The sequence below is a fragment of the Anolis sagrei genome, chromosome 5 (assembly GCF_037176765.1).
Source record: "Anolis sagrei isolate rAnoSag1 chromosome 5, rAnoSag1.mat, whole genome shotgun sequence".
NCBI lineage: Eukaryota > Metazoa > Chordata > Lepidosauria > Squamata > Dactyloidae > Anolis > Anolis sagrei.
The window spans coordinates 124,771,027-124,797,539 of record NC_090025.1 but is presented as its reverse complement, the minus strand read 5'-3'; the positions used below and the strand labels follow the sequence as shown (position 1 = coordinate 124,797,539).

The window sequence follows — 26,513 nt, the reverse complement described above, 5'->3', positions numbered from 1 at the left end:
AATATTTAACCATGATGTCCTTCTCAACTGATGGTTGAGTTGGGGGCACTGTATTCATTCTGGTAATCCGATTTAACGGATCAGTTTTACCCTACTGTGAAAGGCAAGGCTATGAATTATGAAGGACATCAGATGCCGTTGGACTGCATGTCCCAGCATCCCTGGTCAGCATAGGCAATGGTAAGGAATACTGGGAGCTGCAATCCAGCATCATCTGGGGAGTCATATAATTACCATGATTCGATGGAGCCCACGGTGATGCAATGAGTTAAACCCTTGTGCCAGCAGGACTGCTGACCAATAGGTCAGTTGTTCAAATTTGGGGAGAGCAGGTTGAGCTCCCTCTGTCAGCTCCAGCTCCCCATGTGGGGACATGAGAGAAGCCTCCCACAAGGATGGCAAAAACGTCAAATATCCAGGCGTCCCCTGGGCAACGTCCTTGCACACGGTCAATTATCTCACAACAGGAATGACTTGCAGTTTCTCAAGTTCCTCCTGACAACCCCCCCCCAATCAAAACAAAACCATGATTTGATTATGTATGTGTGTGTGGTTTATTTGAAGGGATGTTAAACCCAGTGTGTAGAGCAAGATCCTCTCAAGACAACTTAAAAACATTGTACAAGAATTTAAAAAAAATGAGAGAAAATTCGATAAAAATAAGTCAGAAGTTTCAAATACCTCCCAAAACACAAAACTCTAACCAGAGTAGAACATTTAATCAAGGGGGTTTGCATACATGTTGATTCACCAAGCAGAGATTAATGCATTGGGCCTAATTGGGACTAGCAACTGTAGTAGCCCAGAGAACAGGCCACAGCTTCATTAATGTTCATTTTAGAATAACTTGGCATAAACTTTGAAATCTGAGCCAATAATCTAAAACTAATGACCTGAAAGCAGCAACCTAAAAGCCAGAAACATTCTTAAAATAAAATTAGTAAAAGTAACCTGGACAAGACCACCATTCTAACCGATTCAAATAGTGTAGTAACAAGACCATAATACTGATCTTATGGTATGGGCAGACCTATATGGGTGCAGCAGTCTTTAAAACATCTATCTGAATGCATTGGAAGAGATTGCTCAGAGATCCGTAGAGACATCAGCAAGTCACAACAGTCATGTCTGGACAGTGGGCTGTCTAAACTGAAATGTGGAGTTGCTGTTGGAGTAGATGAGGATCGCTTTAGTGAATCGGTAGAATCATAGAGTTGGAAGAGACCTCATGGGCCATCCAGTCCAACCCCCTGCTAAGAAGCAGGAAAATTGCATTCAAAGCACCCCCAACAGATAGCCATCCAGCCTCTGTTTTAAAACTTCCAAAGAAGGAGCCTCCACCACACTCCAGGGCAGAGAGTTCCACAGCTGAATGGCTCTCACAGTCAGGAAGTGCTTCCTAATGTTCAGATGGAATCTCCTTTCTTGTAGTTTGAAGCCATTGTTCCGCGTCCTAGTCTGCAGGGCAGCAGAGAACAAGTTTGCTCCCTCCTCCCTATGACTTCCTCTCACGTATTTGTATATGGCTATCATGTCTCCTCTCAGCCTTCTCTTCTTCAGGCTAGACATGCCCAGCTCTTTAAGCCGCTCCTAATAGGGCTTGTTCTCCAGATCCTTGATCATTTTAGTTTCCCTCCTCTGGACATATTCTAGCTTGTCAATATCTCTCTTGAATTGTGGTGTCCAGAATTGGACACAATATTCCAGGTGTGGTCTAACCAAGGCAGAATAGAGGGGTAGCATGACTTCCCTGGATCTAGACACTATACTCTTATTGATGCAGGCCAAAATCCCATTGGTTTTTTTTTGCCGCCGCATCACATTGTTGGCTCATGTTTAACTTGTTGTCCACGAGGATCCCAAAATCTTTTTCACACGTACTGCTCTCGAGCCACGCGCCCCCCATTCTGTATCTTTGCATTTCATTTTTTCTGCCTAAGTGGAGTATCTTGCATTTGTCACTGTTGAACTTCATTTTGTTAGCTTTGGCCCATCTCTCTAATCGGTTAAGATCATTTTGAATTCTGCTACAGTTGCTTAGTAATGGCCAAGCAACTGTAGCTGTGTTTTCTGTCTGAATTAGAAGATGTACACTACACAGCAATTAATGAATAATAGGAGGGCAAGCTATTGTAGCTGTTCTTTCCTGTTCACATCAGAAATTATCCTGCACATGACAACTAAATGGAGGCAGTATGCATAGGGGCAGGATCCTTAGTTTTATTGTCCTTTTTGGCATGGTTCAGGATGTGATGGTGGCAGTTTATAAAATTTCTAACTTGTAAGGAAGAACTCTGTCCAGAATGTCAGCAGGGAAGAAATAGAATTCACAAGCAAACGTGTTTTCTGAGCCCTAGAACAAATGATCAAATCCTCATTCATTTGTATTGAAAGCTTGTTTATTGTCAGTGGCGCCTAAGGCAACCTTTTATAGCATTGTAAGTTGGTAGGTGTTAATTAATGATGCACCTGAGATGAGTACATATAGCATATCAGTGGTTGACAGGCATGATGAACGTTTGGTACACCTAGACAGAGTGGCAGACTCTATAATTAATAGCGGCTCCTGTCTGTTCACCAAATCCCCTGAATTCAGCTCTGATTGCTCCCAAAGGAGTCCTGACTTGGAGACAGGGGAGACAGGAAGCCAAATTAATGAAGCTCATTCTCTGGTTATTTGTCATGGCAGATGGGAGAAGGATATTACCCTTGGGATGATCCTTACGTTGTTATTACAAGAAATACTAATTTGCTGAGGGAAGAGTTGTCTGTGGAGGGTTGCTGTCGTGAGACAATGAAGGATACAAAATAATAGATTTCCCCGCTTAATCCACATGAAAATGCAAGTAATGTTTGCTTTAACCCAACTGCCAGAGTTTGGAAAATTACTTTTTAAAAGAAATACATTTTCATTACCTCTCAACAGTGTTGGAAGCAAAATAACTTATTCTACTCAATGCCTTTCTATTACTTTCAGTTAATTTTCTTAGGGAGAGCAAAAACATGGGTTTCATAGCTGCTTTTTTGCTCCTACTATGATATCAATTGCATAACTTCAGTTGTTGGTGTTCCTTCTTCTAATTCTCATGCCTCCTTCTTTTAAATCTAACCTCACTTTCCGCATGTTGTGTTCTGCATATGAATCAAACTAATGTGATAACATGCAGCCTTGGCTGATATCCTTGTTAAAGGGAAAGCATACTTTTCTTAGATGTGTCCTGACAGTGGTTTCCTCTCCAAAGCAAAACTTATGTGTCAAAACAAATGTGTCACGCCCCCATTGTTAGAACAATCAATAGTTTTTAATAGCCTATATACAATCAAAGGCTGTACTATAATCTATGAAACATATCCTGATTTGCTTTGTGATTCTTTTGGTGTGTCTCATTATCCAATTAAAGGTTGCATTATTATCCACGTAGTCTTCCAGAAATAACATTACTTGTAATTATTTCCAAATCCTACCAAGTACTTGGGTCTCTTCAGTGAAAAAAAGATAACTTTTTCAACAGAACTTGATAAAATAAAAACTGTGTCCATTTGGTTATTTGAAGAGCAAACCCGCCAGTGTGGGTTAATGGCTGTCTGCTTCTGTTACGTGTCCTCTGGTGTGTTGTTGTTGGCTTTGAAATCTGTTACTCATGTTGTTGAATTAATGCTCCTTTGTTGCATGACATTTAGACTTGTGCTTGTGTAAGAGGTGTCCTTCAAACAGTTGATACTGGTTGAATTCTATTTAGTATTGCTGAACCGAGCAAATCTCTGGAACATTTTTGTGGTATGGGGCAGGTTCAGCTGCTTGATGTAACAAATCATTGACCTGGGGCAAGGAACAAGTACATTAGTCCCCCCTTTTCTTCCCCTCCTCCTTCCTCCTCCTCCCTTTGCTTCTCCTTCTCCTTCTTCTTTCCCCCCTTCTTTTTCTTTTCCTTCTTTTCCTCCTCCTCTTCCACCACCACCACCTCTCCTTCTTGAACATCCTCTTCTGGATGGGCTCTCCAGAAGATTTTAGAGCTCTAATGCCCTCATTGGACTCAAACTGCATTTATTTATTTATTTCCAGCATTTCTACCCCATTCTTCCCAACCCCTGGAGGGGGACTCGGAATGGCTTATACTCTGCAACAATTTGATGCCGCAACATATAAACAAGTACAACAGTATAAAAACAATTTAAAACCAGTAGTCAATAAGATCACAGTATGTGTGTGTGTGTCTATGTATGTGTATATGTACAGAGGAAGTTTGAATGTGGTACACAGCATAGGTAATACTAAATGTTTTGGTGCACCTTCCTCAGTGAAAGAATACAGCTATGACTGAATTTTAAATAAAATTGAAGATAAATTGATATATTTGCTCAAAATCTAGATAGCAGGAAACACAGAACGTTAAAAGTGGGAAACTATTGAAAGCACTTTTCACTGTATTTTATTTTGTTTCAGTTCAGCATGTGATACCAAAACAAGACAGAAGGTGGCAGTCAAAAAGCTTTCGAGGCCTTTCCAGTCCCTTATTCATGCCAGAAGGACCTACCGGGAGCTTAGATTACTCAAGCATATGAAACATGAAAATGTGAGTGAAGAGAATATCACACATCAATCTTCAATAGGAAGCTCGGGTTTTAGCTTTCCTTTCCTTTTGTCCATCAATATACTAGATGGGAGGAACCCCAGTCCATTGACTATGCATTTGGGACTGTGCAGTCATTTTTCTGGAATATACACTTCCAAAAAGTATGGACTTCCTGGTGAAAAATATGGAACAGAAAACGTAGAACATTTCTCTATAATCTCATGACCCACTAACCTTTAATGTTTCATAACAGGAAATTAGGTCTCTTATATCCTCCTATCAGATAACTTCAATTCCATTTTGGAACATGTTGGAAGTTTATTTATTTTTGCTTCAGTGAGGATTATTTTAGCTAAATAGGTCTGGCTTGTATCAAGGCACTAAGTCAGGCCACCTCAATAATATTCCAAGGGGTTGGAGGTTTTCAAATACGGGTCACATTCTTTCTCCTCTTGCCTTATATTTTCATACATCTTCCTTTTTTTGGCAAACCATAGTTTAAAAACTGTAGCCCTTAGAGTCCTTCAGCCAGTATATCTTTTAAATGAAACTTCTCAAAATTGTGGGGGAAAAACTAGAATTTATTTATTTTAAAGTGTTTCCAGCTTTACTTCACAGCTTTACTTTTGAGGGGGGAGGGATCCAAATGATAAAAATATAAAACAATTTAGGACAGTTTGTTTCAATGTAAAGCAATCAGGAATAATTTTATCCAAACTAACAAGCAATTCGGAATGAAACAATTTATATATAATCATTGCTTTTCTGCCAACATAACCATGATAATAGTGATAAAACATAATCTGAGTAGTGCGCATCCTGCAAAATAAACTTACCATGTTTTATTCAGATGTATGGTCTTCTTTCTCCAAGCCTGAGTGCATGAAAATCCAGTTCTAGGATTTTTCCCATTGCAGAAGCTGTTGGGCTAACATCTGGTAACATCATTAGCCCACCTCCTACCTTGATCCTGTAAATGTTTTCTGTGTGTGTTTCATAAATTGATCCTATGGTTTCCTTTAAATTGAACATTCATGTAATTGAATAAATATATGTCACATGCAGCTAACCTCATGAATTTAATAGGGCTTTCTAAGGTAAGGAATGCTCAGAGGTAGTTTTGTCAGTTCCTTCCTCTGAATTATAGCCTGGGGTTCATTGGCTATCTCCCATCCAAGTACTAATTAGGACTGACCCTGTTTAACTTCGAAGATCAGATATGATCTGGTGTCTTTGGTATATTTAGGCCCCTGAAAATATATACATGTGACATTTAAATAAAATAAAGGGATACACCTAAGGAGAAGGGCCAAAAAGGATTATTGAGCCTGCATTTTCTTTGTTAGGGAATAAACCAGTGAAATGTGTTGAGAAGGAGCAAGAAGATATGTCTGAATGAGGTGTGGCATGGGCAGCAAGTCCCCATTAGCATGTACATATGTTTAAACCTTTAGAGGCACAAAATATAAACACAGAGTTGGATGTAATAGATTTTATTGGACTGTACCATAATTGTCTTCATTCTAAGAGTGTGTAGTTCTGTCTCAGGATAGTTTACATTAAAGCCAAATTGGCCCATTTAAAAATATATGAACAACAGTACAAATGGTTTTTCAAGGACTAAAAACAAAGCCATTTAAGTTAGGAGTTTCAAATTATTTAAAATCATATATATGTATAGACTTCTATAAAAAGCATCATAGGGTTCAAAGGCTTTAATAAACATCCAGTTATTACTTAGTGCTGGAATGATAGCAAGGCTGGCACCAAGTGGGCCTTTATGAGGAGGGTATCCCTTACTGTGTAATGCCACAACAGAATACGCAGGTAGTTAACATGCTGCATTGCCACATACATTTCTCTAAGTAAAATGGATTTTCTTCCTTTTTCTTTCAGGTTATAGGGTTACTAGATGTATTTACACCTGCAACATCAATAGAAAATTTTAACGAAGTGTAAGTTTGACATAAACTTTGATACCTAGTAAACTACCCAACCAGTGCTAAATACTATGAAGGTTAAGAAAGTTACTTTCTTGGACTTCAATTGCCAGAAAGCCCCAACTAGAATACAGGCCCCAAATTACAACAAGATTGGTTCTGTTTAGAAGATTTCACCTCACTTTCTGTCCCTGTGACAATTGGAATTTGGAAAAAAATGGCTTGTGAAAAACAAGGATAGGTGATAGAGCTTCAGTGGGGACCCTTTTTCTTCCTGATAACTCTTTCCTCATTTCCTCAACCATATGAGACATCAGTAGCTCCTAGTGGTGCCCATTCCTGGAATGCTTAATCATGCTAATGGTCACTGATACCAGTGTGGTCATTATATAGTCTGAACTCACTATTTACAAAGAATTCACTAAATGATGGGCAAAAAAACTTTTATAAACAATTCAGGTTGCAGTCTAGTAGCCATTTGCCTGAACTCCCTGAAGTAAGTAGGACTTACTTCTATGTAGATATGAACAGAGGTACAATGTAAATGCTTCTGCCAGTCACAAGTATGCTTGTTTTGTATTTGCAGGTATCTTGTCACAAATTTAATGGGTGCTGACCTCAATAATATTGTAAAGTGCCAAAAATTGACAGATGACCACATACAATTTCTTATATATCAATTACTACGAGGACTTAAGGTAAAACATTCGTGTTTTTTTAAAAAAAACTAAGAAAAATACTGCTTTAAAAAAGTGACATCTATGAAATTGGTATTACTCTGTTTCCCTTTGTCATTCCTGATTGAAACCTGTTACTTTGTTAAAGAAATTTAATAAATTGCTTGGTTACTGAGTTAACACATGCAATCATGAGCCCTTCTGCCTGTGTTCAGTTCCATTGTATACTACAGAGGTTTACTGTATGCTACAGAGCTGTCCTAACAACACAACACTTTAGTATGTCAGCTGCAGTGTGTAGGTGTGTCTCTCAAATGTAATGAGAACATAATAAATCTGTGTAGGTGTGTCTCAAATTTATTATGTTCTCCTTACATTCGAGAGACACATCTACACACTGCAGCTGACATACTAAAGTAAAAGGTTTCGTGTTATATTAAGCTCTATGTATGTGTTCGTATCTCCCATGGGGATGATTTAACCTTCAGTTTGCTAGTAAAACTGAATTACTGTGTCGTGAAATGTTGCATGCCTAAAAAATATGTCACCAACATGAAATCTTTGGAAAGCTCTGGTATACATATTGGTTTTGTAAGTGTAAAGGCTAATCTGTACTGTAATAAAGCTATGGGAGCAATCAGCTTCCTTTTAATAGCAAATAGTAAAGGGAAGGGTTTATAAAAGTCCCCTTTGGGGCACTATTGCTGCCAGAATTCCTTAATCAGTATGGCCATTAAGCATGCTGACTGAGAGATTCTGGAAAGTATAATACCACAAAAGTAACTTTTATTAGCTCTGGTATGGAGGAACCAGAATGCCCAAGCCCCTCTATACTCTTAGTATGGAAGAATCCTTGCATTACCAGCCTAGCATCTAGCTACACTTTCATACATAGCTTTGGTGATATCTAACCCTTTTCCTTTATGGCAGAAGTGGGGAAGGTGTGATTCCTGAGAGATGTCGCCTTTGTAATCCTTGAAGGCCAATATCAGTTCGTCAAAGATTCCCACCAACTGTTTGGGGATTCATTGTTTTTACCCATTCATCTAAAAATTATGACAAAATTTGTAAAAACACTTTAGTTCCTGGAGAAACCTCCCCTTTAAAACATAGCTCTATATTCACCAGCCAAAATGGTAGCATCTGTTCCCTTCTGATTGCCATTTTGTCTCGATACAGTTAAAAACTGAGCAATATTCCTGCCTTATCCTATGGGTGGGGCCTACAGAAATCTGGCCCCAGACCCTGCACAGCTTTCCATTCTTGCTTTATTGGAATTGCTGATCTGAATATTATTTTTAGTAAATCCATTTTTATTTAACTCCAAATAGAAAGCTTGGAAAGGGAAATAAAATACTCTAATGCTCACAGCATGGTCAGGACTTGATTGAAATACATTTGAAATCCTTCTGCTGGATTTCATTTTTATCTTGGAATATAAACCAGCACCCGATGAGCTAGTGCTTCTATTGATTTAACTGACATTCATCTTATAAGAAGAATTGCAGGATCAACGATTTTATGGTGTTTGCTTCAGTTTTTGTACCTGCAAAAAGAAGTCGATAACTTTTCTTCCAATAGTCTTTGCGTCAGGTTTAATGATCCAGTTTGGAAAATGTGAGGTTCTATTTTTCAGCATGTTTTATGATTAGCTCAGTATTGGTCGAAACCAGATGCACTTGGAAGTCCTTACCTTGAACCTGGTAGGTAGTTGTGGGTATTGATGGTATGAGAGAACCATTGCAATCATGCTAAAATATACTCATTGGGCTGAATCTGTGGCATTTTGCTCGAGCAGAGAATTTTATTAGTGGACCCCACAAGTGGATGATTTCTTTTTGTCCCTGAATCCTAAAAATCTGCTTCAGTGAGCTGAGAAAACTTCTAGAAGGGATTTTAAAGTGGGCTATAATATTGGCACTAGTGAAAATCTGCTAGCACAATAGTGAAATCAAGCCATTAATTAATCACTTCCCGATGCAGGCCAGTTTTAAGCCTTGCCCATGGTAAGCCATAACTACTTTGAAGATCTCTGTGTTTTGTATGCATCAAATTATTTGAAAACAAAATATACTTTTTTTGCATGGGAATCTCTTGCATGTGGTGTGTGTTGTAAAACTTGTGAAAATTCCCAAACATGTTGCTGTCATATCGTTTTCCAAGAAAGGATGAATATTCCTTTGAAAGGAGCAAAAAATAAAGAACAAAGTGCATCAGACAATTCTTGATGCTCTAGTATTCTAATGGGAAATCTAGAATACAAGAAGATCTAAATGACACATTTTAAGTAGAAGTTTTAGGGAGCTATTCTGTGGTTGTTTTTACCCCATAGCTAGATTGCTGTATGCTTGCTTTAAAGGCAAAAATGTGAGCAAATCTAAATCTCAGTGTTACAGCAAACCCCAGTCAGGGTGAATGACATCTAATATCTATCTTATAATTACTTGTGTTTGAGTGGAGTGTCAGACCTTATCTATTTTCTTTCTGTTTTGCAGTATATTCATTCAGCTGGAATTATTCACCGGGTAAGTTGTATCCATGATATATCACACCTTGGCGATCATTGGTTGGGCTTTCTGTCCATACCTATTTGAAAATAAGCCCCATTAGTTCAGTAGGGCTTCCCTCTAAGTAAGTGGGGGTAGAATTGCAATGTTGAAGACTAGTTAGCCTTGTTTTAACACTCTTAAATGTATTCCAATGCAGGACCTGAAGCCGAGTAACCTAGCTGTAAATGAAGACTGTGAATTAAGGGTAGGATTCATGCTATTTGATTATTTCAGTGAAATTAGGCCACATATATTTTAATGCAAATATGAAGTAGATTCATTCTTGCTTTTATCCTGGAGTCAGTTTTTTATTTTATTTTTCTAATACTGAGAAAGAAAGTAAAATAATGGCAGAATCCTTACAAATTCAGTTGTAAAGCACTTGCTTTGCCTGCAGAAGGTTTCAGGTTGAGTTCCCATCAATTTCAGATCTTATTGGAAAAATTCCACCTATAAAATCCTGTAGAACTGCTGCCAGTCAGTGGTCACAATACTGTCTCAGTCTAAGGCAGTTTCCTCTGTTCCTATGTAAAATGTTTGAATTTTGCAAATCTGTCTAATAATGAATTCTCTGAATACCAAGTGGAATGCAAGTTTTGGATTTTCCCCTTCAAGGCAGACATGCTCCTGGTTTCTACAGTACCTGTTTTGATTGCATGAAAAGTTGATGAAAGAAAAAGCTATTAAAGCAAGATCAAGCAGATAACAAATGGCTACTACAATTATAGTTTAAGATTAGCAATCAACAAGAAAGAAAACATAATAAAACTATTGTGAGGATGCACATACAAAAAGAGTGGAATTATCAGAGGGATCTTATTTGGCAGATGAAAGAAACCCATGATCTGTGTTGATTTCATTATGGCCTCTCACATTTCTGATTCTCCTGCAATATCACTCAGGAGTGTCTTGATTAATAGTGTATATGTCTCACATTTTCACCCATAAGTTGAAAAGAAATGTCTTCTGTTCAGAAATCTTATTTATGTATATTTTTCTCCCACATTGTTCCAAATAAGAAACAACCAGTTCAAGAACAGAGAAAGGTATAAAAGTGTACATATAGGCCCCGGACCAGATATCATGGCAGGGCTGAATGCATGTTCATCACTGCATATACCATTCCAGTCTGGCATGGGAAATAGCAATCACAGCTAACAAGACTGATTTGCAGAGATTGAGTGGGGAATGTTACCTGCATAAAAGAGGTACCATCCTGCTGAATGGATCACATCCAGAATGAAGTCTTTGTTTAAAAACGTTCTTCAGATCCCTATTACTGAATCGCAGTGGTTGGCATTCTACAAAAGATGCAGAGTGTCAGCTTTCCTCTCCAGGGATTCTCTGAGGCCCACTAGATAGCAAAATAATTCCTTAAACACAACAAAAGTAAGAACAAATCCATAAGTGGCTGGTAGTTTATGGATGTAAAACTGTGCAGGGAAACCTACAGTCTCTTTAAAAGGATTTTTGCTGCTCCTGAAATAGTAGGGAAAAGACCATTTTGGAAGCCAGGGGCAAGTCAAGGGTTGAAAAAAGCACCCTTAGGGATGAAAGATAACATTTTAACTGCGATAGTATATAGAATCCTCTCCCTCTAATAAATTACTTCCTCCAAGTCATTCTTACGCCAGATAAAGTGACCATCTTTTTTTCCAAATGATGTTTTGAACTATTCACTTTTTTAAAAAGGTCACAGCATTAATATTGAAATAAGGATAATGCTATTCTGGATTTGATAACACTTTGGTAGAAAAGTAGCATAATTCTGGAACTGCTACAAAAGTACTCTTCCACATTCCATATTTGTGTGTGTGATGATGATGTTAAAAACCAATTTTGACAGTTAGGAATGTGGTAGCTGATGGCTTCCATATCACCTGGAAGGTTAAGGCACATTTAGTGCTTCAAAAACCCAATAAAAACTTGAAATGTATTCATCACCTCAATGGCACTGAAATCAACAATTGCCACTGTCTTAAGGGACAAACATGAGTATAAAAAGGTAGACACTACAAGATGTCTTAGGGATGGATCAAGATTTCTGCTGCTTGAAATGGAACAGCAAATGGAGCTTCTTACTCATTCCAGTTAAGGTACATAATATCTAAAGCCAGCCAAGTTCTTCTGGCACATAAGGAATAAAATGACAGAAACGTGTAATTCCCTCTGGAGTAATAAAATACAGTAACAATAAGAGCAATAACAAAGTTAATTATTGCCCTTTCATGGCAACCAAAATGAGCTGCCTGAGGCAGCCATCTTGTACTGCCTTGTGGGCATCCCTGAAGCAAAAACCCTGAATATCCTTTGTCATACATTTGATTTCATTTGTGAGTTACTCTCTTGTCTTATACACTTATCTCAAAAGTAAGTGATTGTTTAGCTGGTTAAGGAATGAAAGCACACTGATTCGTTTTCGTTAGATATTTTATTTCCCCCTTCCCCCTTATTCAACTTTGTGGTTTAAAATCTGTATGCCTTCACTTTATTGTTTTGGATCCCCCAATTCTCCACCTTATGCATGCCTCTCTTTATGTAGTGGTTCACACCCTTACAATGCACCATTCAGGTGACCCGATATCCAAATTACATTATTCATAAACCCACCCATCCAAAAGCAAAGCATCCATTTCACATATAAGGTCATCTTTATGATGAATTGGAGTGTTAAACCTGCCTCTCCACCCTATGAAGAAGAGCACTATCACAGGTAATGTATGAACCTGGGCTCAGTACTATTGAATCTTGTACTGAGGGATAGGAAATGTGTGGTCTTCCAGAAGTTGTTGGATTGCAGTGTGATTTCTCAGCCTTGGCCATATTGGCAAGGCCTCATAGGAACTATTTTATTAATTACAAATATACCCCTTTCCTTGATTTTCTGTGTATTGCATGATATACCATCAGGACATCTCATTTTTCTGGTGTCTAAAAATCTATACTACTTTTAGTAGTAAATACATCAGACAGCAAAGAACCAGTTTTGGCTCCTTCAGACCCTCAGTTTGTTGCTGCACTACTATACAAATTGTTACTGAGCATAATATATTTACCTTCATTGTTTTTTCTTTCTTTTTGGCATGTGTGTGGAGGATGTCATTAAAGGTCCAAAACAGGGCCACTATGTTTAACAACAACAATAAAAGTTGGAGGAAGAGGCTGAAATGTCAGGGTCTGGTAAGATCATGAGCACAGCTCCCCCTAACCTTGCTTTCAACCTCTTCCAAGAAGAGAAAGAAAGGGAGTTATCATAGGCTCATGTTGGATGTTTACATAGCCAGGTGTTCCATATCATTTCTGGATCCATATAAGAATTGACACAGATCATGTTTGCTGTGTAGCAGTGCCACATGTGATTTTTCTCTAAGTCATCCTTCTGTTTTCTGAGATATGCCTGAAGCCATTGCAAAGATCAAAGGTTTATAAGAAAACATGCTGAGGCAATAGATATCATAGAATTCTCTTGTGGTTCAGATATTTTGACCATATGCTTATAATGCTAGTCCCTGTATTAGATTAGTCACAATCAATAGAATAAAAGAAAGGTATGAATGTTTATATAATAAAAATAATTGGAAAATTTGTATTAATTATTCTGTAGATATTAGACTTTGGCTTGGCCCGACAAACTGATGATGAAATGACAGGTTACGTAGCAACACGGTGGTACAGAGCACCAGAAATCATGTTAAACTGGATGCATTATAATCAAACAGGTAAGTTTGACAATATTAACTTTCCCCCAGAGCTTTGGAACATTATGCTTCTTACCTGTAACTCCCAGAATCCCCCAGTGAGCATGTCCATGATAGCTGGGGTTTAAGGGAGTTAAGTCCAAACTCTGCTCCTTCCTTGCATTACATTATGAAGAAATGTACTTTAATCCCTTGAATTGGATTTTTTTGGAATGCAGAAGACTGCAAACCTCTGTCTCATTTGCTTTGTATTTTGGCAGTTGACATTTGGTCGGTTGGGTGCATCATGGCAGAGCTGCTGAAAGGAAAGGCCCTGTTTCCTGGTAACGACTGTATCCTTCCCTCCCGGTGAAATGACCCAAGTGCTGAAATTGCTTTTAAGGCAATGTTTAGTCATTTAACAAAATTGGTACAACAAACATGTTGCTAATAGTTGTAGTGACTGTTTTTCACAGCTGGACACAAAGTCAAATAATTCAACCATAGCACTGTGTCCATAAGGCACTGCAGGGTGCTTTAAATCTTTTGTCTGCTTCATTTAAATAATGACCCAAATATAAGCACATCTTGAAATCGTAGTTGCTGGGCAGATATCAGAAAAGAGAGCAGCTGAGAAATTTGTAATCCACCTGGAAAATGTAGGATCCCTCTCTGATTCATAGAACTCAGCATTGTGAGAAAGGAACCTTCCACTTTTCCAGTTTTTGAGCCATATTGAGAACAGAAGTTTGGGGATTAGAGTATGGGTACCTAAACATTAACTGAAGTGATAGACTGCAGGGGACAATGTAAGCTTTTCATTCCCCATCCTATCACATGTGCAAACTAGGCATCTGTAAGGGACAAATTACTAATGCGAAGACGTTGAAAGATCCCTCTGCAATTGTCCCTGTTAACTGGGAAAGATACCTAATTGTGTAGAATTTATTTACTTATTTATCATATTAGAAGCAAACCAACTGTACAGTTGTAATGTATTTAAAAACACAAAGTTTAAAAACTTTATATTAAATGTCCTTTGACCAGTAGCTGGCCACTTGGAGTGCCTCTGGTGTTGCTATAAGGGGGTCCTCCATTGTGCATGTGGCAAGACTCAAGATTTCATTGCAATAGGTAGTGTGTGGTTTGTTCTTCTCCACACATTGTTTAGAAGAGCATGTGTATTAAGGGGTCTCCCTTTTCAACTATTTAGAGGGATCTGTAGATAATGTGTTTCCCATTCAGTAGTTATCTCTAGGTATAATTTAAGGTGCTGGTGTTATCCTACAAAGCCCTAAACGGTTCCGGCCCAAAATACCTTGCAGACCGCATCTCGGCCTACGAGCCCACGAGGACCTTGAGATCATCCGGGGAGGCCCTTCTCTCAGTCCCGCCTGCCTCACAGGCACGTCTGGCGGGAACGAGAGAGCGGGCCTTCTCGGTGGTGGCCCCCCGGCTGTGGAACGCCCTCCCTGCTGAAGTTAGACAGGCGCCTTCCTTGTTGGCCTTTCGTAGGAGCCTGAAAACATGGCTCTTCGAGCAGGCCTTCAACTGAGTGTATCATTGGAACGATGCTGGAATGGATTATGACTATGAAATTGACTATGACCCCAGGATGTAGACGAAGCGGATTTTTAGTATATGTTATGTAGTAGTAGTTTGGTATGTACTGTCGTGATTTGCTGTATATTGTCTTTCTATGTTGTTGTTCACCGCCACGAGTCGCCCTAGGGCTGAGAGTGGCGGTCAATAAGTGCAAGTAATAAATAAATAAATAAATAAATAAATAATATCATGCATATACCCAGTGTTTCAATTGTCAGCAGTTATCACTTTGGCAGAGCAAAAAAAGGGTCCACGAATCTTTCTCTAAAGAGAGATAATATATTTTAGTTGTTTTGGGTACACTTCACATTTTCTGTGAAACTGTAATTGATGATTACAAAGAAGTTAAATTTCTACTTAGTCTGTGTTCTTAGCTGATGCCTGGAAGCATGGGTGGGCTTCTTGTGGTCCTCCAGATATTGTTGGACTACAATTCCCATTGGCCTCAGGCAGTATAACTATGGGGTGGGAGTAGTAGTCTGACAGCACCTGGATTTCCTTAGACTTAAAGCATTCTTGATTTTTGTTAATGTAGTTCACCATTTAGTCCCGTGCATCATTTCCCTATTTCTAGCCACACAATGTATCTGCAAAGAGATGTTGCAGGACAGGAGAAGATATCCTGCCTCCTCACATAAAAACACTCCTCCCACTGAAGTTCACATCCGCATTTGCATATCCATAATTCTTTCTTCATAACAAGGCAAACAGGAGAGCTAACTATTTAAGCTACGTCTGCTGAATCCAGTTCCTATTAGCCCCCACAAAGCTGGCCAGTAATGATGTCAACATCAGCATCTACTCTGGTTTAAGCAGATGGGTCATATGCCAGCTTCCTGCCTTTCCTGTAGTTTTCTTAAATCTCTTGCAGATATTGATCAGCTAAAACGAATAATGGAAGTGGTTGGCACACCCAGTTCCGAACTTCTCAAGAAAATCTCATCAGAACACGTAAGTGTGCAGTTTCGCTACCATAATAATGAATGTATTCGATTGCTCATATTCATTTCCCTTTAAAATACTATTTAAGATTTCAAATATGTGAAAAAGAAAAATAAATAATGTGAAAAAATGCCAAGAAAAGAGTAGAAGAGCGATCAATACAAATGCTGTTAAGTCTTGTACTGTGTGTAATGGTTTGAATGTTGGCCAAAATCCACTTGGTTACATTTAGCGAGTCACATTCTCTGAGACTAAGATGCAACACTGGCAAACCTCCTCTGAATTAATCTTGCCAAACCCTATGATAGGATCACAATCAGTTGGAAACAAAGGCACAAAACAACAAAATAGTGCTGAATGAAAACAATACCATTGGACAGATGTGTTGCTAAGTCCAGTGTTAGGTAATGCATTGTTGATGGTTTCTTTAAATGAGAATGAACCTATCATACAAACCCCTTGAGAAAACAAATGGAATTGTACAAGATTTACAGTTGATTCTTGGGGAGATATCCCCGTAATTTATGCTGGAACTGGAGAATGTAGTGGATTTGATGAGCAGGCTGAGCATTTGATAAGGGTTTTATCTGGAAATACCCTCAATCTATATTTAACACTGTAAATACTGTCATTTGCTCAGTTTTATGAACTGGCAGTGTAAAAATGTCCATACTGACAACATTTTTGTGTATATCCTTGCTCTGATAGGGGATCTCTAGAGGATCTGAATTCACTCTCCTCCAACAACAATCACTTATATAGTATTTCAGATAATCCGGCTTCCGTTTCTAATAACTACATAATAAGCTATATAACACACACAGTCATTGGAAATGTGATCCTTAAAATATTCACCATACTTAAGGAGAAAGTATGTCAAACATTGCTTTGTATTGAATTAAATGCTCGCCTATAGCCTTTTTGGAATAAAAGCCTATTTGCAAATCACACATTTAAATGCCATTAAACATATTTTGTGAGATTAAATGGGGTAACTGAAGGATTAATGGTAGTAAGATTAAAGAGGTAATTGAGGGATTCATTCTCTTCCCATTTGGGGAAACAAATAATGATTGCATGCAATACAAAGTATGACTGTTACGACTGTTGAAATGATGGCAGCTTTGGTATAAAAAGCATTAAAATTGTACAGAAATAAATTGCAGTATGTAGGGAGAAGCGAATAATATTATGCAGATTAATTACTGCCTATACACACATTTTGATTCAAAAGTGCCTTGCTCTACACTGCACTAATGCAACCCAAAACTACACTTTCTGTTAGATGATAGGTGGACAAAGTGCAGTCAATTGGCCATATATGCCTCAAGCTCCTTACCTCCCTAAGACACTCACTAGCATGTTACATTTTTTCAAGACTGAAATTACTAACAAAAACTCTCCAAGGTGCAGTGGAGTTTTTTCTTTCATTTAGGGAAAATCTGGTACATCATTCCATGTGGTTTCAGGAATCACAGAATTTCATAGATTCAGAGAACACAGTGTGGTTTTTATCATGTATGAAAAATGTGATCACCATCTGAACAGAAGCCAGCTTTCAGTTGAGAATTGGAAAAGCACTCTGTCTCCTAAAACACATTTTCCAAATTTCTCAAGTTATTAAGAATACAGATGATTTCCGTAATTTGCCATAAGGTTATATGGAGTCAAGAAGGTAAGCCATTTTTTAAAATCTCACTGTGTGCAATGAGTGAGAATAAATTTCCATTTCAAAGTCCCAGGTGCACTCTCCTGGCAGCAAGCATACTTCTCCATGCTAATATTGGAGAGATGAGCATATCCTTCTACACTTTAGGATGGTTAGATTTGTTTCTCTTGCATGGCAGAAGCAGTAAACCCAGAATAAGAGAAGCAGTGATCTACAAAGAAGATAGAGATGAAGAAATTGCACCGCTTGTTCTTTGAAATTAATTAATTAATACTCCCCTTTTCTCCCAGCACCGGATTCAAGAGGGGATTACAAGTTAAAACTAAGTATGCCTCCTCCCTCCCCCTCCCCCCCCTCTCTCTCTATATATAATTTTGTATTACTCCTGATGTTGTTTGTTACATTGTAAGGCATTGAATGTTTGCCCGTTTTTGTACTGTAAACCACCCTGAGTCCCTTTTTGGGAGAGAGATGGGGTGTAGAAATAAAGTTTATATATAAGAAACAACATCAGAAATAATACAAAATAATGCATAATAATAACAGTAAAATTATAATGAAAGAATTAAACATTGAAATGGGGACTGGGTAGTAATAAATTAGACAATAAAGTAGGATGTGTAAACATTATATATCCATGTATGTGTGTGTGTGTGTGTGTATACGCGCACACATACACACACACATCTACACATATATACACAGTCATAAATACAGTGTATATATTTAAAAGTGCACTAAACAAATTTAAAACATAATAAAATGCATTTATGCCACACCCTATAAAACGCTGTTTCTGCTGCAAGAAGTTTGGAATGCATGGAGAAAGATGTTCTCTGGGTGCAGCAATCCCTCTCAAGACAGAATTGTTCGGCCCACCCACCCTCGGAACATCCATGAAATGCAATTGTCCATGGGCATATGTTCACAGAGCTGAACTTGCCTTCCTCTCACTCCAGATCTATTCCAGTGCCCCCCCCCCCCCCGAGCCCTCCGGAGGAGTTGGGTGTCTGCTTTGAGAAGGAAGAACCCACACTGCTATCACACGTTATTCCTGTGTTCACACTGGTGGATTTCTCCACTGCGAACCAACTTGTCCTTCTTAATAATTACCTTCACAAGAGAGTAGAAAGACTTTATCTGAGAGCTGCTTGGAGGATGCGGCATAATAGAACAGGACTTGCTATCTTGAATTAATGCAAACGATGAATTCCATTTGCTGTCCCTTTATTAACTCAGGTAGAGAGCCATTCGAAAACAATTGGTAGTGTGCCTGGAACCAGAATCATTCAAGTGTTCTAAATAACTGGTGATCTCTGGAGAATACTGTAACAAGGAGAAGAGACCATCCCGTAATCAAGACATTACAGAACTCCTGTTGAATCTTAATCAGAAGTCACACTGAATGACAAATTGAATATCTAGATGCACATAAGAAATGCTTGGCGGGCTGTGGTGATTTTTCTTCATGAAAAGCAGCCTCAGGAGGCTATTCTTTTGAGGAGCAGCAACAGGAACCAGGGACAGCGAGATATGGGGTTCATTGTTTTTGAAATAAGGCATCTTTGACACCCATAAATGCATATTTGCTATAAACATAAACATGTGGGTAGGAAATGGTGAACAGAAAATAATTGCTAGAACTGGTCAAAATTTAGCTTGGTGCTTCATTTGCACACAAGAAAGAATGACACTCCTATTTTTTTTATTTCTGTAGTATTATGTTTTGACATTTATAAAGATTGTCCCTGCTAAATGACGAAGTATATACATGAGTCACAAGAATGCCACTGGGAACAAGGGATGCAAGCATTGCTATGGAGGTCATGATTCTTCCAGTTTCCTTCTACAGATATGTAGAGATTCAACAGCCATGCAGTTTCATTAAATATTTATATTAGGGACATTATAGAGTCAATTTCAAATCTATAATTAGAAAAAAATGATCTAAATGATGTGTGTGTGTGTGTGTGTGTGTGTGTGCGTGCGTGCGTCAGGAGTGACTTGAGAAACTGGAAGTCGCTTTTAGTGTGAGAGAAAGGATGTTGTCCAGAGGACGCCCAGATGTTTTTGATGTTTTTGCCATCCTTGTGGGAGGTTTCTCTCATGTCCCCGCATGGGGAGCTAGAGCTGACAGAGGGAGCTCATCCGTGCTCTCCCCGGATTCGAACCTGCGACCTGTTAGTATTCAGTCCTGCCAGCACAAGGGTTTAACCCACTGCACCACTGGGGGCTCCATCTAAATGATAAGAAATTATAAATGTCATACTATCTTCAGAGTGAAATTTACTTTCAGGAATGGCTTGTTGCATTTAAATGCAGTTCTGTTCTTGTCTATATACTCTTAACAGTTATTTGTGCTACTTATCCCACAGTAAACATTTGTTTCTGATTACAAAAGTTATTCTTTACTTTACTTTAGGCCAGAAAGTATATAGAATCTCTGCCCCATATGCCACAACAGGATCTGAAAGCAGTATTTCGTGGTGCTAACCCACTAGGTAAGAATGTACAATATATGAATATTTAGTATGATTGTTTTGAGCCAGCATGATGTAGTGGTTTGAGTGTTGGAGTGGTTTGAGTGTTGTCTTCAGGCAAAGACAAAGGCAAATCTCATCTGAACAAAACTTGACAAAACCCCATTATAGTTTCACCTTAGGATTGCCATAAGTCAGAAACTACTTCAAGGCATATACAGTAACTACAAGGATAGTTGTTTACTGGAAAAATAATAAGCTGAAATGGAAAAAGTACAGCATTCCAAAATTTCAAATTATCTTCCATTTAACTAGAGATCCAGGATGATGTATTGGTTTGAACATTGGACTACCACTCTGGAGATGAGGGCTCAACCTTCCAGGTCTCCAGGGTCCTAGTCCAGTTCCTAAACATTTACCAAGACCAGTTTTCAAGATTCAGGTTATTACAGTTGATGCTATAAATACCTGTGTTGTGTATACCATCTTTACTGTTTATGACAATCTTCAGAAGAAGCACATCTCTAAATATCTTATAAGTAGACTGCCTAATTCTTTAAAAGGCCCTTGAAAGTAATGCTTCTCCAACTTGATAATGCGATCTCTAGGGAGATATGAACAACTTTGCTCTCAACATCCTTTTGGACCAGGCATTTTAAAGAGTTTTTATTGATTCATTTTGTGGTTTATGTATTGATTTTGTGCATGGTTTGAATAGCAGCTTTTATTTTACAGTTTTAATGGTGTTGTTTTTCATAAACCTATACAGCCCATTGCCAATAAAAAGATTTTAAATAAATGATATAGCATCAGTTATGCAAGAAACATATAATTAAGATCCTACATTGTCCAGAATAGTGTGAGAGTTCTTCAGGTGGAACTCTCCTCTGTCTCCCCATTCACTACCCCCAGGATATTGATTGGCTATCCAATTGATTTTTTTTTTTTTTTGTCGTGTCAGGAGTGACTTGAGAAACTGCAAGTCGATTCTGGTGTGAGAGAATTGGCCGTCTGCAAGGACGTTGCCCAGGGGATGCCCAGATGTTTTGATGTTTTAACATGCTTGTGGGAGGCTTCTCTCTTGTCCCCGCATGAGGAGCTGGAGCTGATATAAGGAGCTCATCCGCGCTCTCCCTGGATTCAAACCTGTGACCTGTCGGTCTTCAGTCCTGCTGGCACAGTGGTTTAACCCACTGCGCCACCGGGGGCTATCCAATGGCTGATGTGCAGTTAGTAGGATCATCAAGTGTCTATCTCTACCGCCATGAAATTACTATTTAGGATCTATTGTTGTTTTTGTTGCTGTCGTAGTAAAACCATGAGTCGTTTGTCATTATAGAATATGAAAGAGAATGCTAACCTCTGACATATGCAAACATCCAGTTAGTAACATACACAAGCACTTCCATATGTCACTAAAAGATGCCAGCCTATGCACATAAATCACTAATATTTTAAATGCAAAATCCACATGAACATTCCCATTCTGGTCTTTCCCAATTCAGCATATCTCATCTGTGCTTTGAAGGGGAAAGCCATAAATATTACCATTGGGTGCCCTTCATAACTGGCTGCATCAATTTTGTTCTTGTAAATGAATTCATGAATGCGAAATGTGCTGTGTAAAATGATGCTAAATAAACATGTTGGGTTTCTGCTGTGCTTTCCCTCCATTTAATTTTTGTATAGTTCTGCATTTTTAAAAAGAAGCAACTTGTTGCCTTGAGATTAGATTGGGCAAACCATGTACCATATATACGCATGTATAAGTCAACCAATTGAGGGTTGATTTGAGGGTCAAAATTTTGATATGACCCATGGATAGGTTGATTTCATTCCTCAGAGAGGAGAAAGTGCCAATGCCACCTCAATGGGCCCGCTGCCATTTTCCCACCCAGGCATTCAAAAAGGCCAGAAGCAGTGCCTTGGCAGAGGGAGTAGAGGGGGTAGGTGCTTCTTTTAGGTTCTCCCAGGATGGACTAACCTCTTGCCTTTCACCACTCTATTCATAGAAGGAGATGGTTCCTTTTTAAAATACAATGTAATGTACAGAATTCAAACTGACTCGTGGATAAGTTGAACCAGGTTTTGACCCAAATTTTTAGACTAATAAAATTTTTAGACCTATACATGAGTATAAAAAGTCAGATTTTACTTTGGAGTTGAAAGAAGACTTTATTTGTGCTTGCTAAAATAGATTAGCAATTTGATTCTAATTTTTTTTAATCCCAGCTGTGGATCTTCTTGAAAAAATGCTTATACTGGACAGTGACAAAAGAATAACTGCTTCAGAAGCACTTGCCCATGCTTACTTTATACAGTATCATGACCCTGATGACGAACCTGAGGCAGAGCTGTATGATGAATCAATAGAGAATAAAGAACGGGTTATAGATGAGTGGAAAGGTAAGCAATTGTTTTGTTTGAAGTATTCAACAAAGGATAATTTTATATTTAAGAGATCAGATCACTGATCTTGTCAGATAGATGTACAACAGAAGTAGGTGGAGCTGGCATAGGGTTTGGCGAGCCCTGTCTCTCATCAGCTCCAGCCAGTGAAACAGTGGGTGTTATGATCCAAATCAGCAGGGCAACTGGTTGCCTTTTCCTGCTACTTAGACTTTTGATGATATTAATATAACAAGGATTTGGGGAACTGCATTAAAATGCCTCACACCGGCATAACTTTGATTACAGAGCCTAACAAAAAAACGGTGCCATATTTTTAGGCCTGCTTTAGGTTATTTGGGGCACTGACCCAGAATATTGCATTGGATAGACCACATTAGCTCTAGTTTCTTAGATATGGTTATCATTATTTTCTATGGGCGAGCAGATGAAGGCTGATAGATAGCATATGTTCTGTATCTCAAATACTAAAGCTTGAAACTGGTGCCATTTTTTGAATTAACAGGTCAAATATACCCAGAAACAGGTCTAACATTTGCGGCACCAAAATCCTTTCTGAACAACGAACAACAACAAAATAACAGCTATTATTCCTGTATTTACCATTAATACTTATGCTGCTGTTATTATTCCCTTATTCCCACTACTTGTGTAGATGGCAGTATGCTATCTGCCATGAAGTGGAAATACATTTCAGGTCATTAATGGTTTGCTATTCCCCCTTTTGGCTGTATCTTTAAACAGAAAGGCTTCACCATTTCCACCTCTCTGTTTTTCTTAATAAGCTGTATTACACAGTGCATAGCTTTCTTACAACTGTTGTGTGCCCAAGAAAAAGAATTACAGTCATTATTGGGTTTCTTTTAATGTCTTTCTAAAGAAAATGAAGTTATCTTTTTCCTTTGCATTTAAACTACTGGGGTTTTTAAGAAAAAAAAAATCTACTATGCAAAACTGTTAGTTTAATTTCCATGCACTACCAAGTAGTTTTCAAAATTTGGGTTTAGATTAAAAAGTAATTGAGCCTTAGTGTTGACCTAGTATTCAACAAGCAGATGCCTGAGCTTTAGTTTGATATTTAGACAGCTATGATCTAGGACTATATTTGCTGTTGCATATTAGGTCAGCAGAACGACCCCATTAAATTTTTATCCATAGCCTGTTACAAGAGTGTATAAGTAGAACAGGAAGATTGTGCTTATAATTCTATTTTTCATGACTACTGGCGTGATTCTTATCTAGACTTAGAAGATAGTTTCAGATACATCATTTTCCTCTTTAAAGGTGAGAGGAGTGTGTGATGATATATTATTGTGACATTTCATTTATGTTGTTACATACAAAAACCTTGGTCCACATATTTTTTCTCTAAACAGCAGCTGAATTAATATTTCAGAAGCTGTATTCGAGAAAATGTATATGCTTCCATTCCATATGGTGAATAATTGAATACCTTGGCAGTGTTACATAAGATTTCCCTTTAAAGATTTGTGCAAGTAGCATTTTTATCAGCTTCGTGGAGCCTACTCAAAAATTCTAGAAGGCAAAAGAGAAGATTGGAGTTTTATGAGTATTTTTAAATAACTCTTTGAGTCCATTCTTAGGACTAAAGAAATGCAATGAAATGCCTTTGCCTGGTTTAGCACAGTGATTCTCAGTGCCTTAGAGGGATTTCTTTCCTTAGCTTTATTTTGAAATATAAGGAAGAAAAAGCCATTTATGTAGGATGTTTAAGAGAAATCAACCCTTGAGAGAAATTACAGATGCTACAGTTCACAATATGTCAGGGATGTTTCAGAAATTTAGGAACTGAAATAAAGCCTCTTCATTTAATGAAATGAAATGGACTTGTTACGTGATCAGGCTGTGGATGAGAGATCAGTAAAACCTCTGCTTAGGTCAGTATGTGCTGTAAACATAGATAGTAGGATACAATTATCATCTTAAAAGTTGATATCCCTGCATAGAAAGCAAAGTGTTCCTACCTTTCACACCTTTCATACCTTTTAGCTCACTACATAGGGCCAGGACTGCCGTTTTGGGTGAACTGAAGTTCCATCATGTCACTCTTGGTTGGTTATATGTTCTAGAACTCAAGTAATTGTTTTTCAATTGAAAAATGGCAACTTTTAACACCAATTTTATGGGTTTATGGAGGTCAGAGGAGGTCCCAGGTATTGTGGTAGATTCCTCCAAGTCACATTATCCACCTTATGGATCTAAGATAATTTGATCTCTGAGCAAATTCAGAACAAGATGGCCATCCCTCACCCAATCCACTCCATGTTAAAAACCAATGAGAATGATAGTTGGATCTTCTTTCAGCACTGGAAGTGGGGCAGCATCTTCCATCTGATGGCAAGCAGACTAGCTTAGATGGCATAGAGCAAGCTCCATGAAATCACATAGTCCTGTCCTCCAACAGCTTCATATCACTCCAGACCTCTTGAAAATATGAAACCAACATGTGTGGAAAAAACAGATTTCCATGAATATATTCTTTTTTCTCAGATCATGGAGTAAGGTTTGTAACTGTCCAACTGATATGGACTGTGTCCACATCAGTGAAGTGGTAAATCTGTTCTCGACTTTAGATCAGAGGACTTATCCAAGGTACTGCCCTTATTGTGAGGATATAGTTCAGCCTTTCAATACCTATTTCAAAGTTCAAAGAGGATCCACTACCCCAGTGCAATCAGTCATTACTGGTTTGTGTCTTCAGGGCCTGGTCCATGCCTAAATAACAAATATATCACATTAAAATATTTCATGTCTTACATATGTTCTTTCTCTTTCTCCCTTTCCAAAAGAGCTTACGTATGGAGAAGTGATCAGCTTTAAACCACCGGATTTAAAGATGGACAGCCTTGAAATTGAGCAATAAATCCCGACAATCCTTCTCTTTTTGCCATGCTGTACTATGAAGACTATTAAACACATAGCATCGCAATGTAATTTCATATACCACGTGCATAGATTTTACTATCCAAAGATCTTGGGAATGGTATGGAGAAGCAGATAAATAATGCTGGAGAAACATTTATCATGGGATTGTTATTTGTTTTGGCCTTGTACTACGAATGTAACAATTACAGAACATTAAGAACTGCTTCATTCTGACAAATGATGCACTGAGGTCTTTTGTTTTAAAAGAAAACTGTGTCTTCTTTGCATGTCTCATTTTATCAGTTGTAATGCCAAAAATGGTATTTTTTATTATTTTGAACTTGTACAGTTAAAGCATGAATGTATGTTGAAAAAAATAGAAGTCCATATAAGCAATTTATTGTTTTTGAGAGTTACCATGATTTTATGTTGCAATTTTTTTCTTATTAATTTATAGTTAGTGCCTTTAGGAAAGGGGGCCACTGTAGAATTTAGGCATAATATATTCCAGTAATTATACATGTAGCAGTTTCATGAACGTGGGTGACTGAGCAACAGTTGGAAGTCCATTAGTTAAATCATTGTTTACTGATGTCATTAAAGTCTGCAGTCATTTTCCTCTAGCTATAGAAAGCTGCAGAGCACAGTTTTATTAGTGATCTATCCCTAAAGTGGCCCACAGTGTTGAGTCCTAATGAGTGGAGAGTTTATCTCACACACTTGAGTGCTTTGAAGATCTAGCTTCCCACTAGAGCACTTTCTCTGTACTTTTGGAGTGCCTGTCAATAAAATGTTTTAAAAACAATGCAAGTCTTCCTGTGGCTTCTTAATGACAGCAATTAATTTAAATCTAGGTTCTAAAGACAAAACACCAATGCTTATGAATGTTGTTCATGAATTAAAAATTGACGATTCTCTGGATAATCTTTTGATCACAAGGATGTTACGCATTTATTAATTTATTTGACATGTTGCTTAAGGTGGCTTGCAAAAAGATAAGCTAGAAAAGGTACAGATCAATATTACAATATTAACACAACTAGTGTTTATTTTGTACCTTTAAAGAGGTTAGAGGCAAATCAATAAAAAGGGATGGATGCTTCCT

The 26,513-nt window shown here is 38.1% G+C and overlaps 1 protein-coding gene across 2 annotated transcripts in view; it reads left to right on the top strand.

The window, feature by feature from the left end:
- The window catches only part of MAPK11 (mitogen-activated protein kinase 11), a 53,166-nt gene extending 26,953 nt beyond the window's left edge, over positions 1 to 26,213 (top strand). The window contains exons 2-12 of one of the 2 annotated variants that reach the window (XM_060777774.2): positions 4,445 to 4,574; positions 6,471 to 6,529; positions 7,101 to 7,212; positions 9,687 to 9,716; positions 9,898 to 9,945; positions 13,345 to 13,459; positions 13,699 to 13,770; positions 15,894 to 15,973; positions 20,056 to 20,134; positions 22,346 to 22,519; positions 25,333 to 26,213. In XM_060777774.2, the coding sequence (XP_060633757.1) occupies positions 4,445 to 4,574; positions 6,471 to 6,529; positions 7,101 to 7,212; positions 9,687 to 9,716; positions 9,898 to 9,945; positions 13,345 to 13,459; positions 13,699 to 13,770; positions 15,894 to 15,973; positions 20,056 to 20,134; positions 22,346 to 22,519; positions 25,333 to 25,406 (973 nt within the window). In that variant the 3' untranslated portion in view covers positions 25,407 to 26,213. The remainder of the gene's footprint in view (positions 1 to 4,444; positions 4,575 to 6,470; positions 6,530 to 7,100; positions 7,213 to 9,686; positions 9,717 to 9,897; positions 9,946 to 13,344; positions 13,460 to 13,698; positions 13,771 to 15,893; positions 15,974 to 20,055; positions 20,135 to 22,345; positions 22,520 to 25,332) is intronic. The other variant, XM_060777776.2, reaches the window with a different exon arrangement.
- The last annotated feature ends 300 nt before the right edge of the window (positions 26,214 to 26,513 follow it).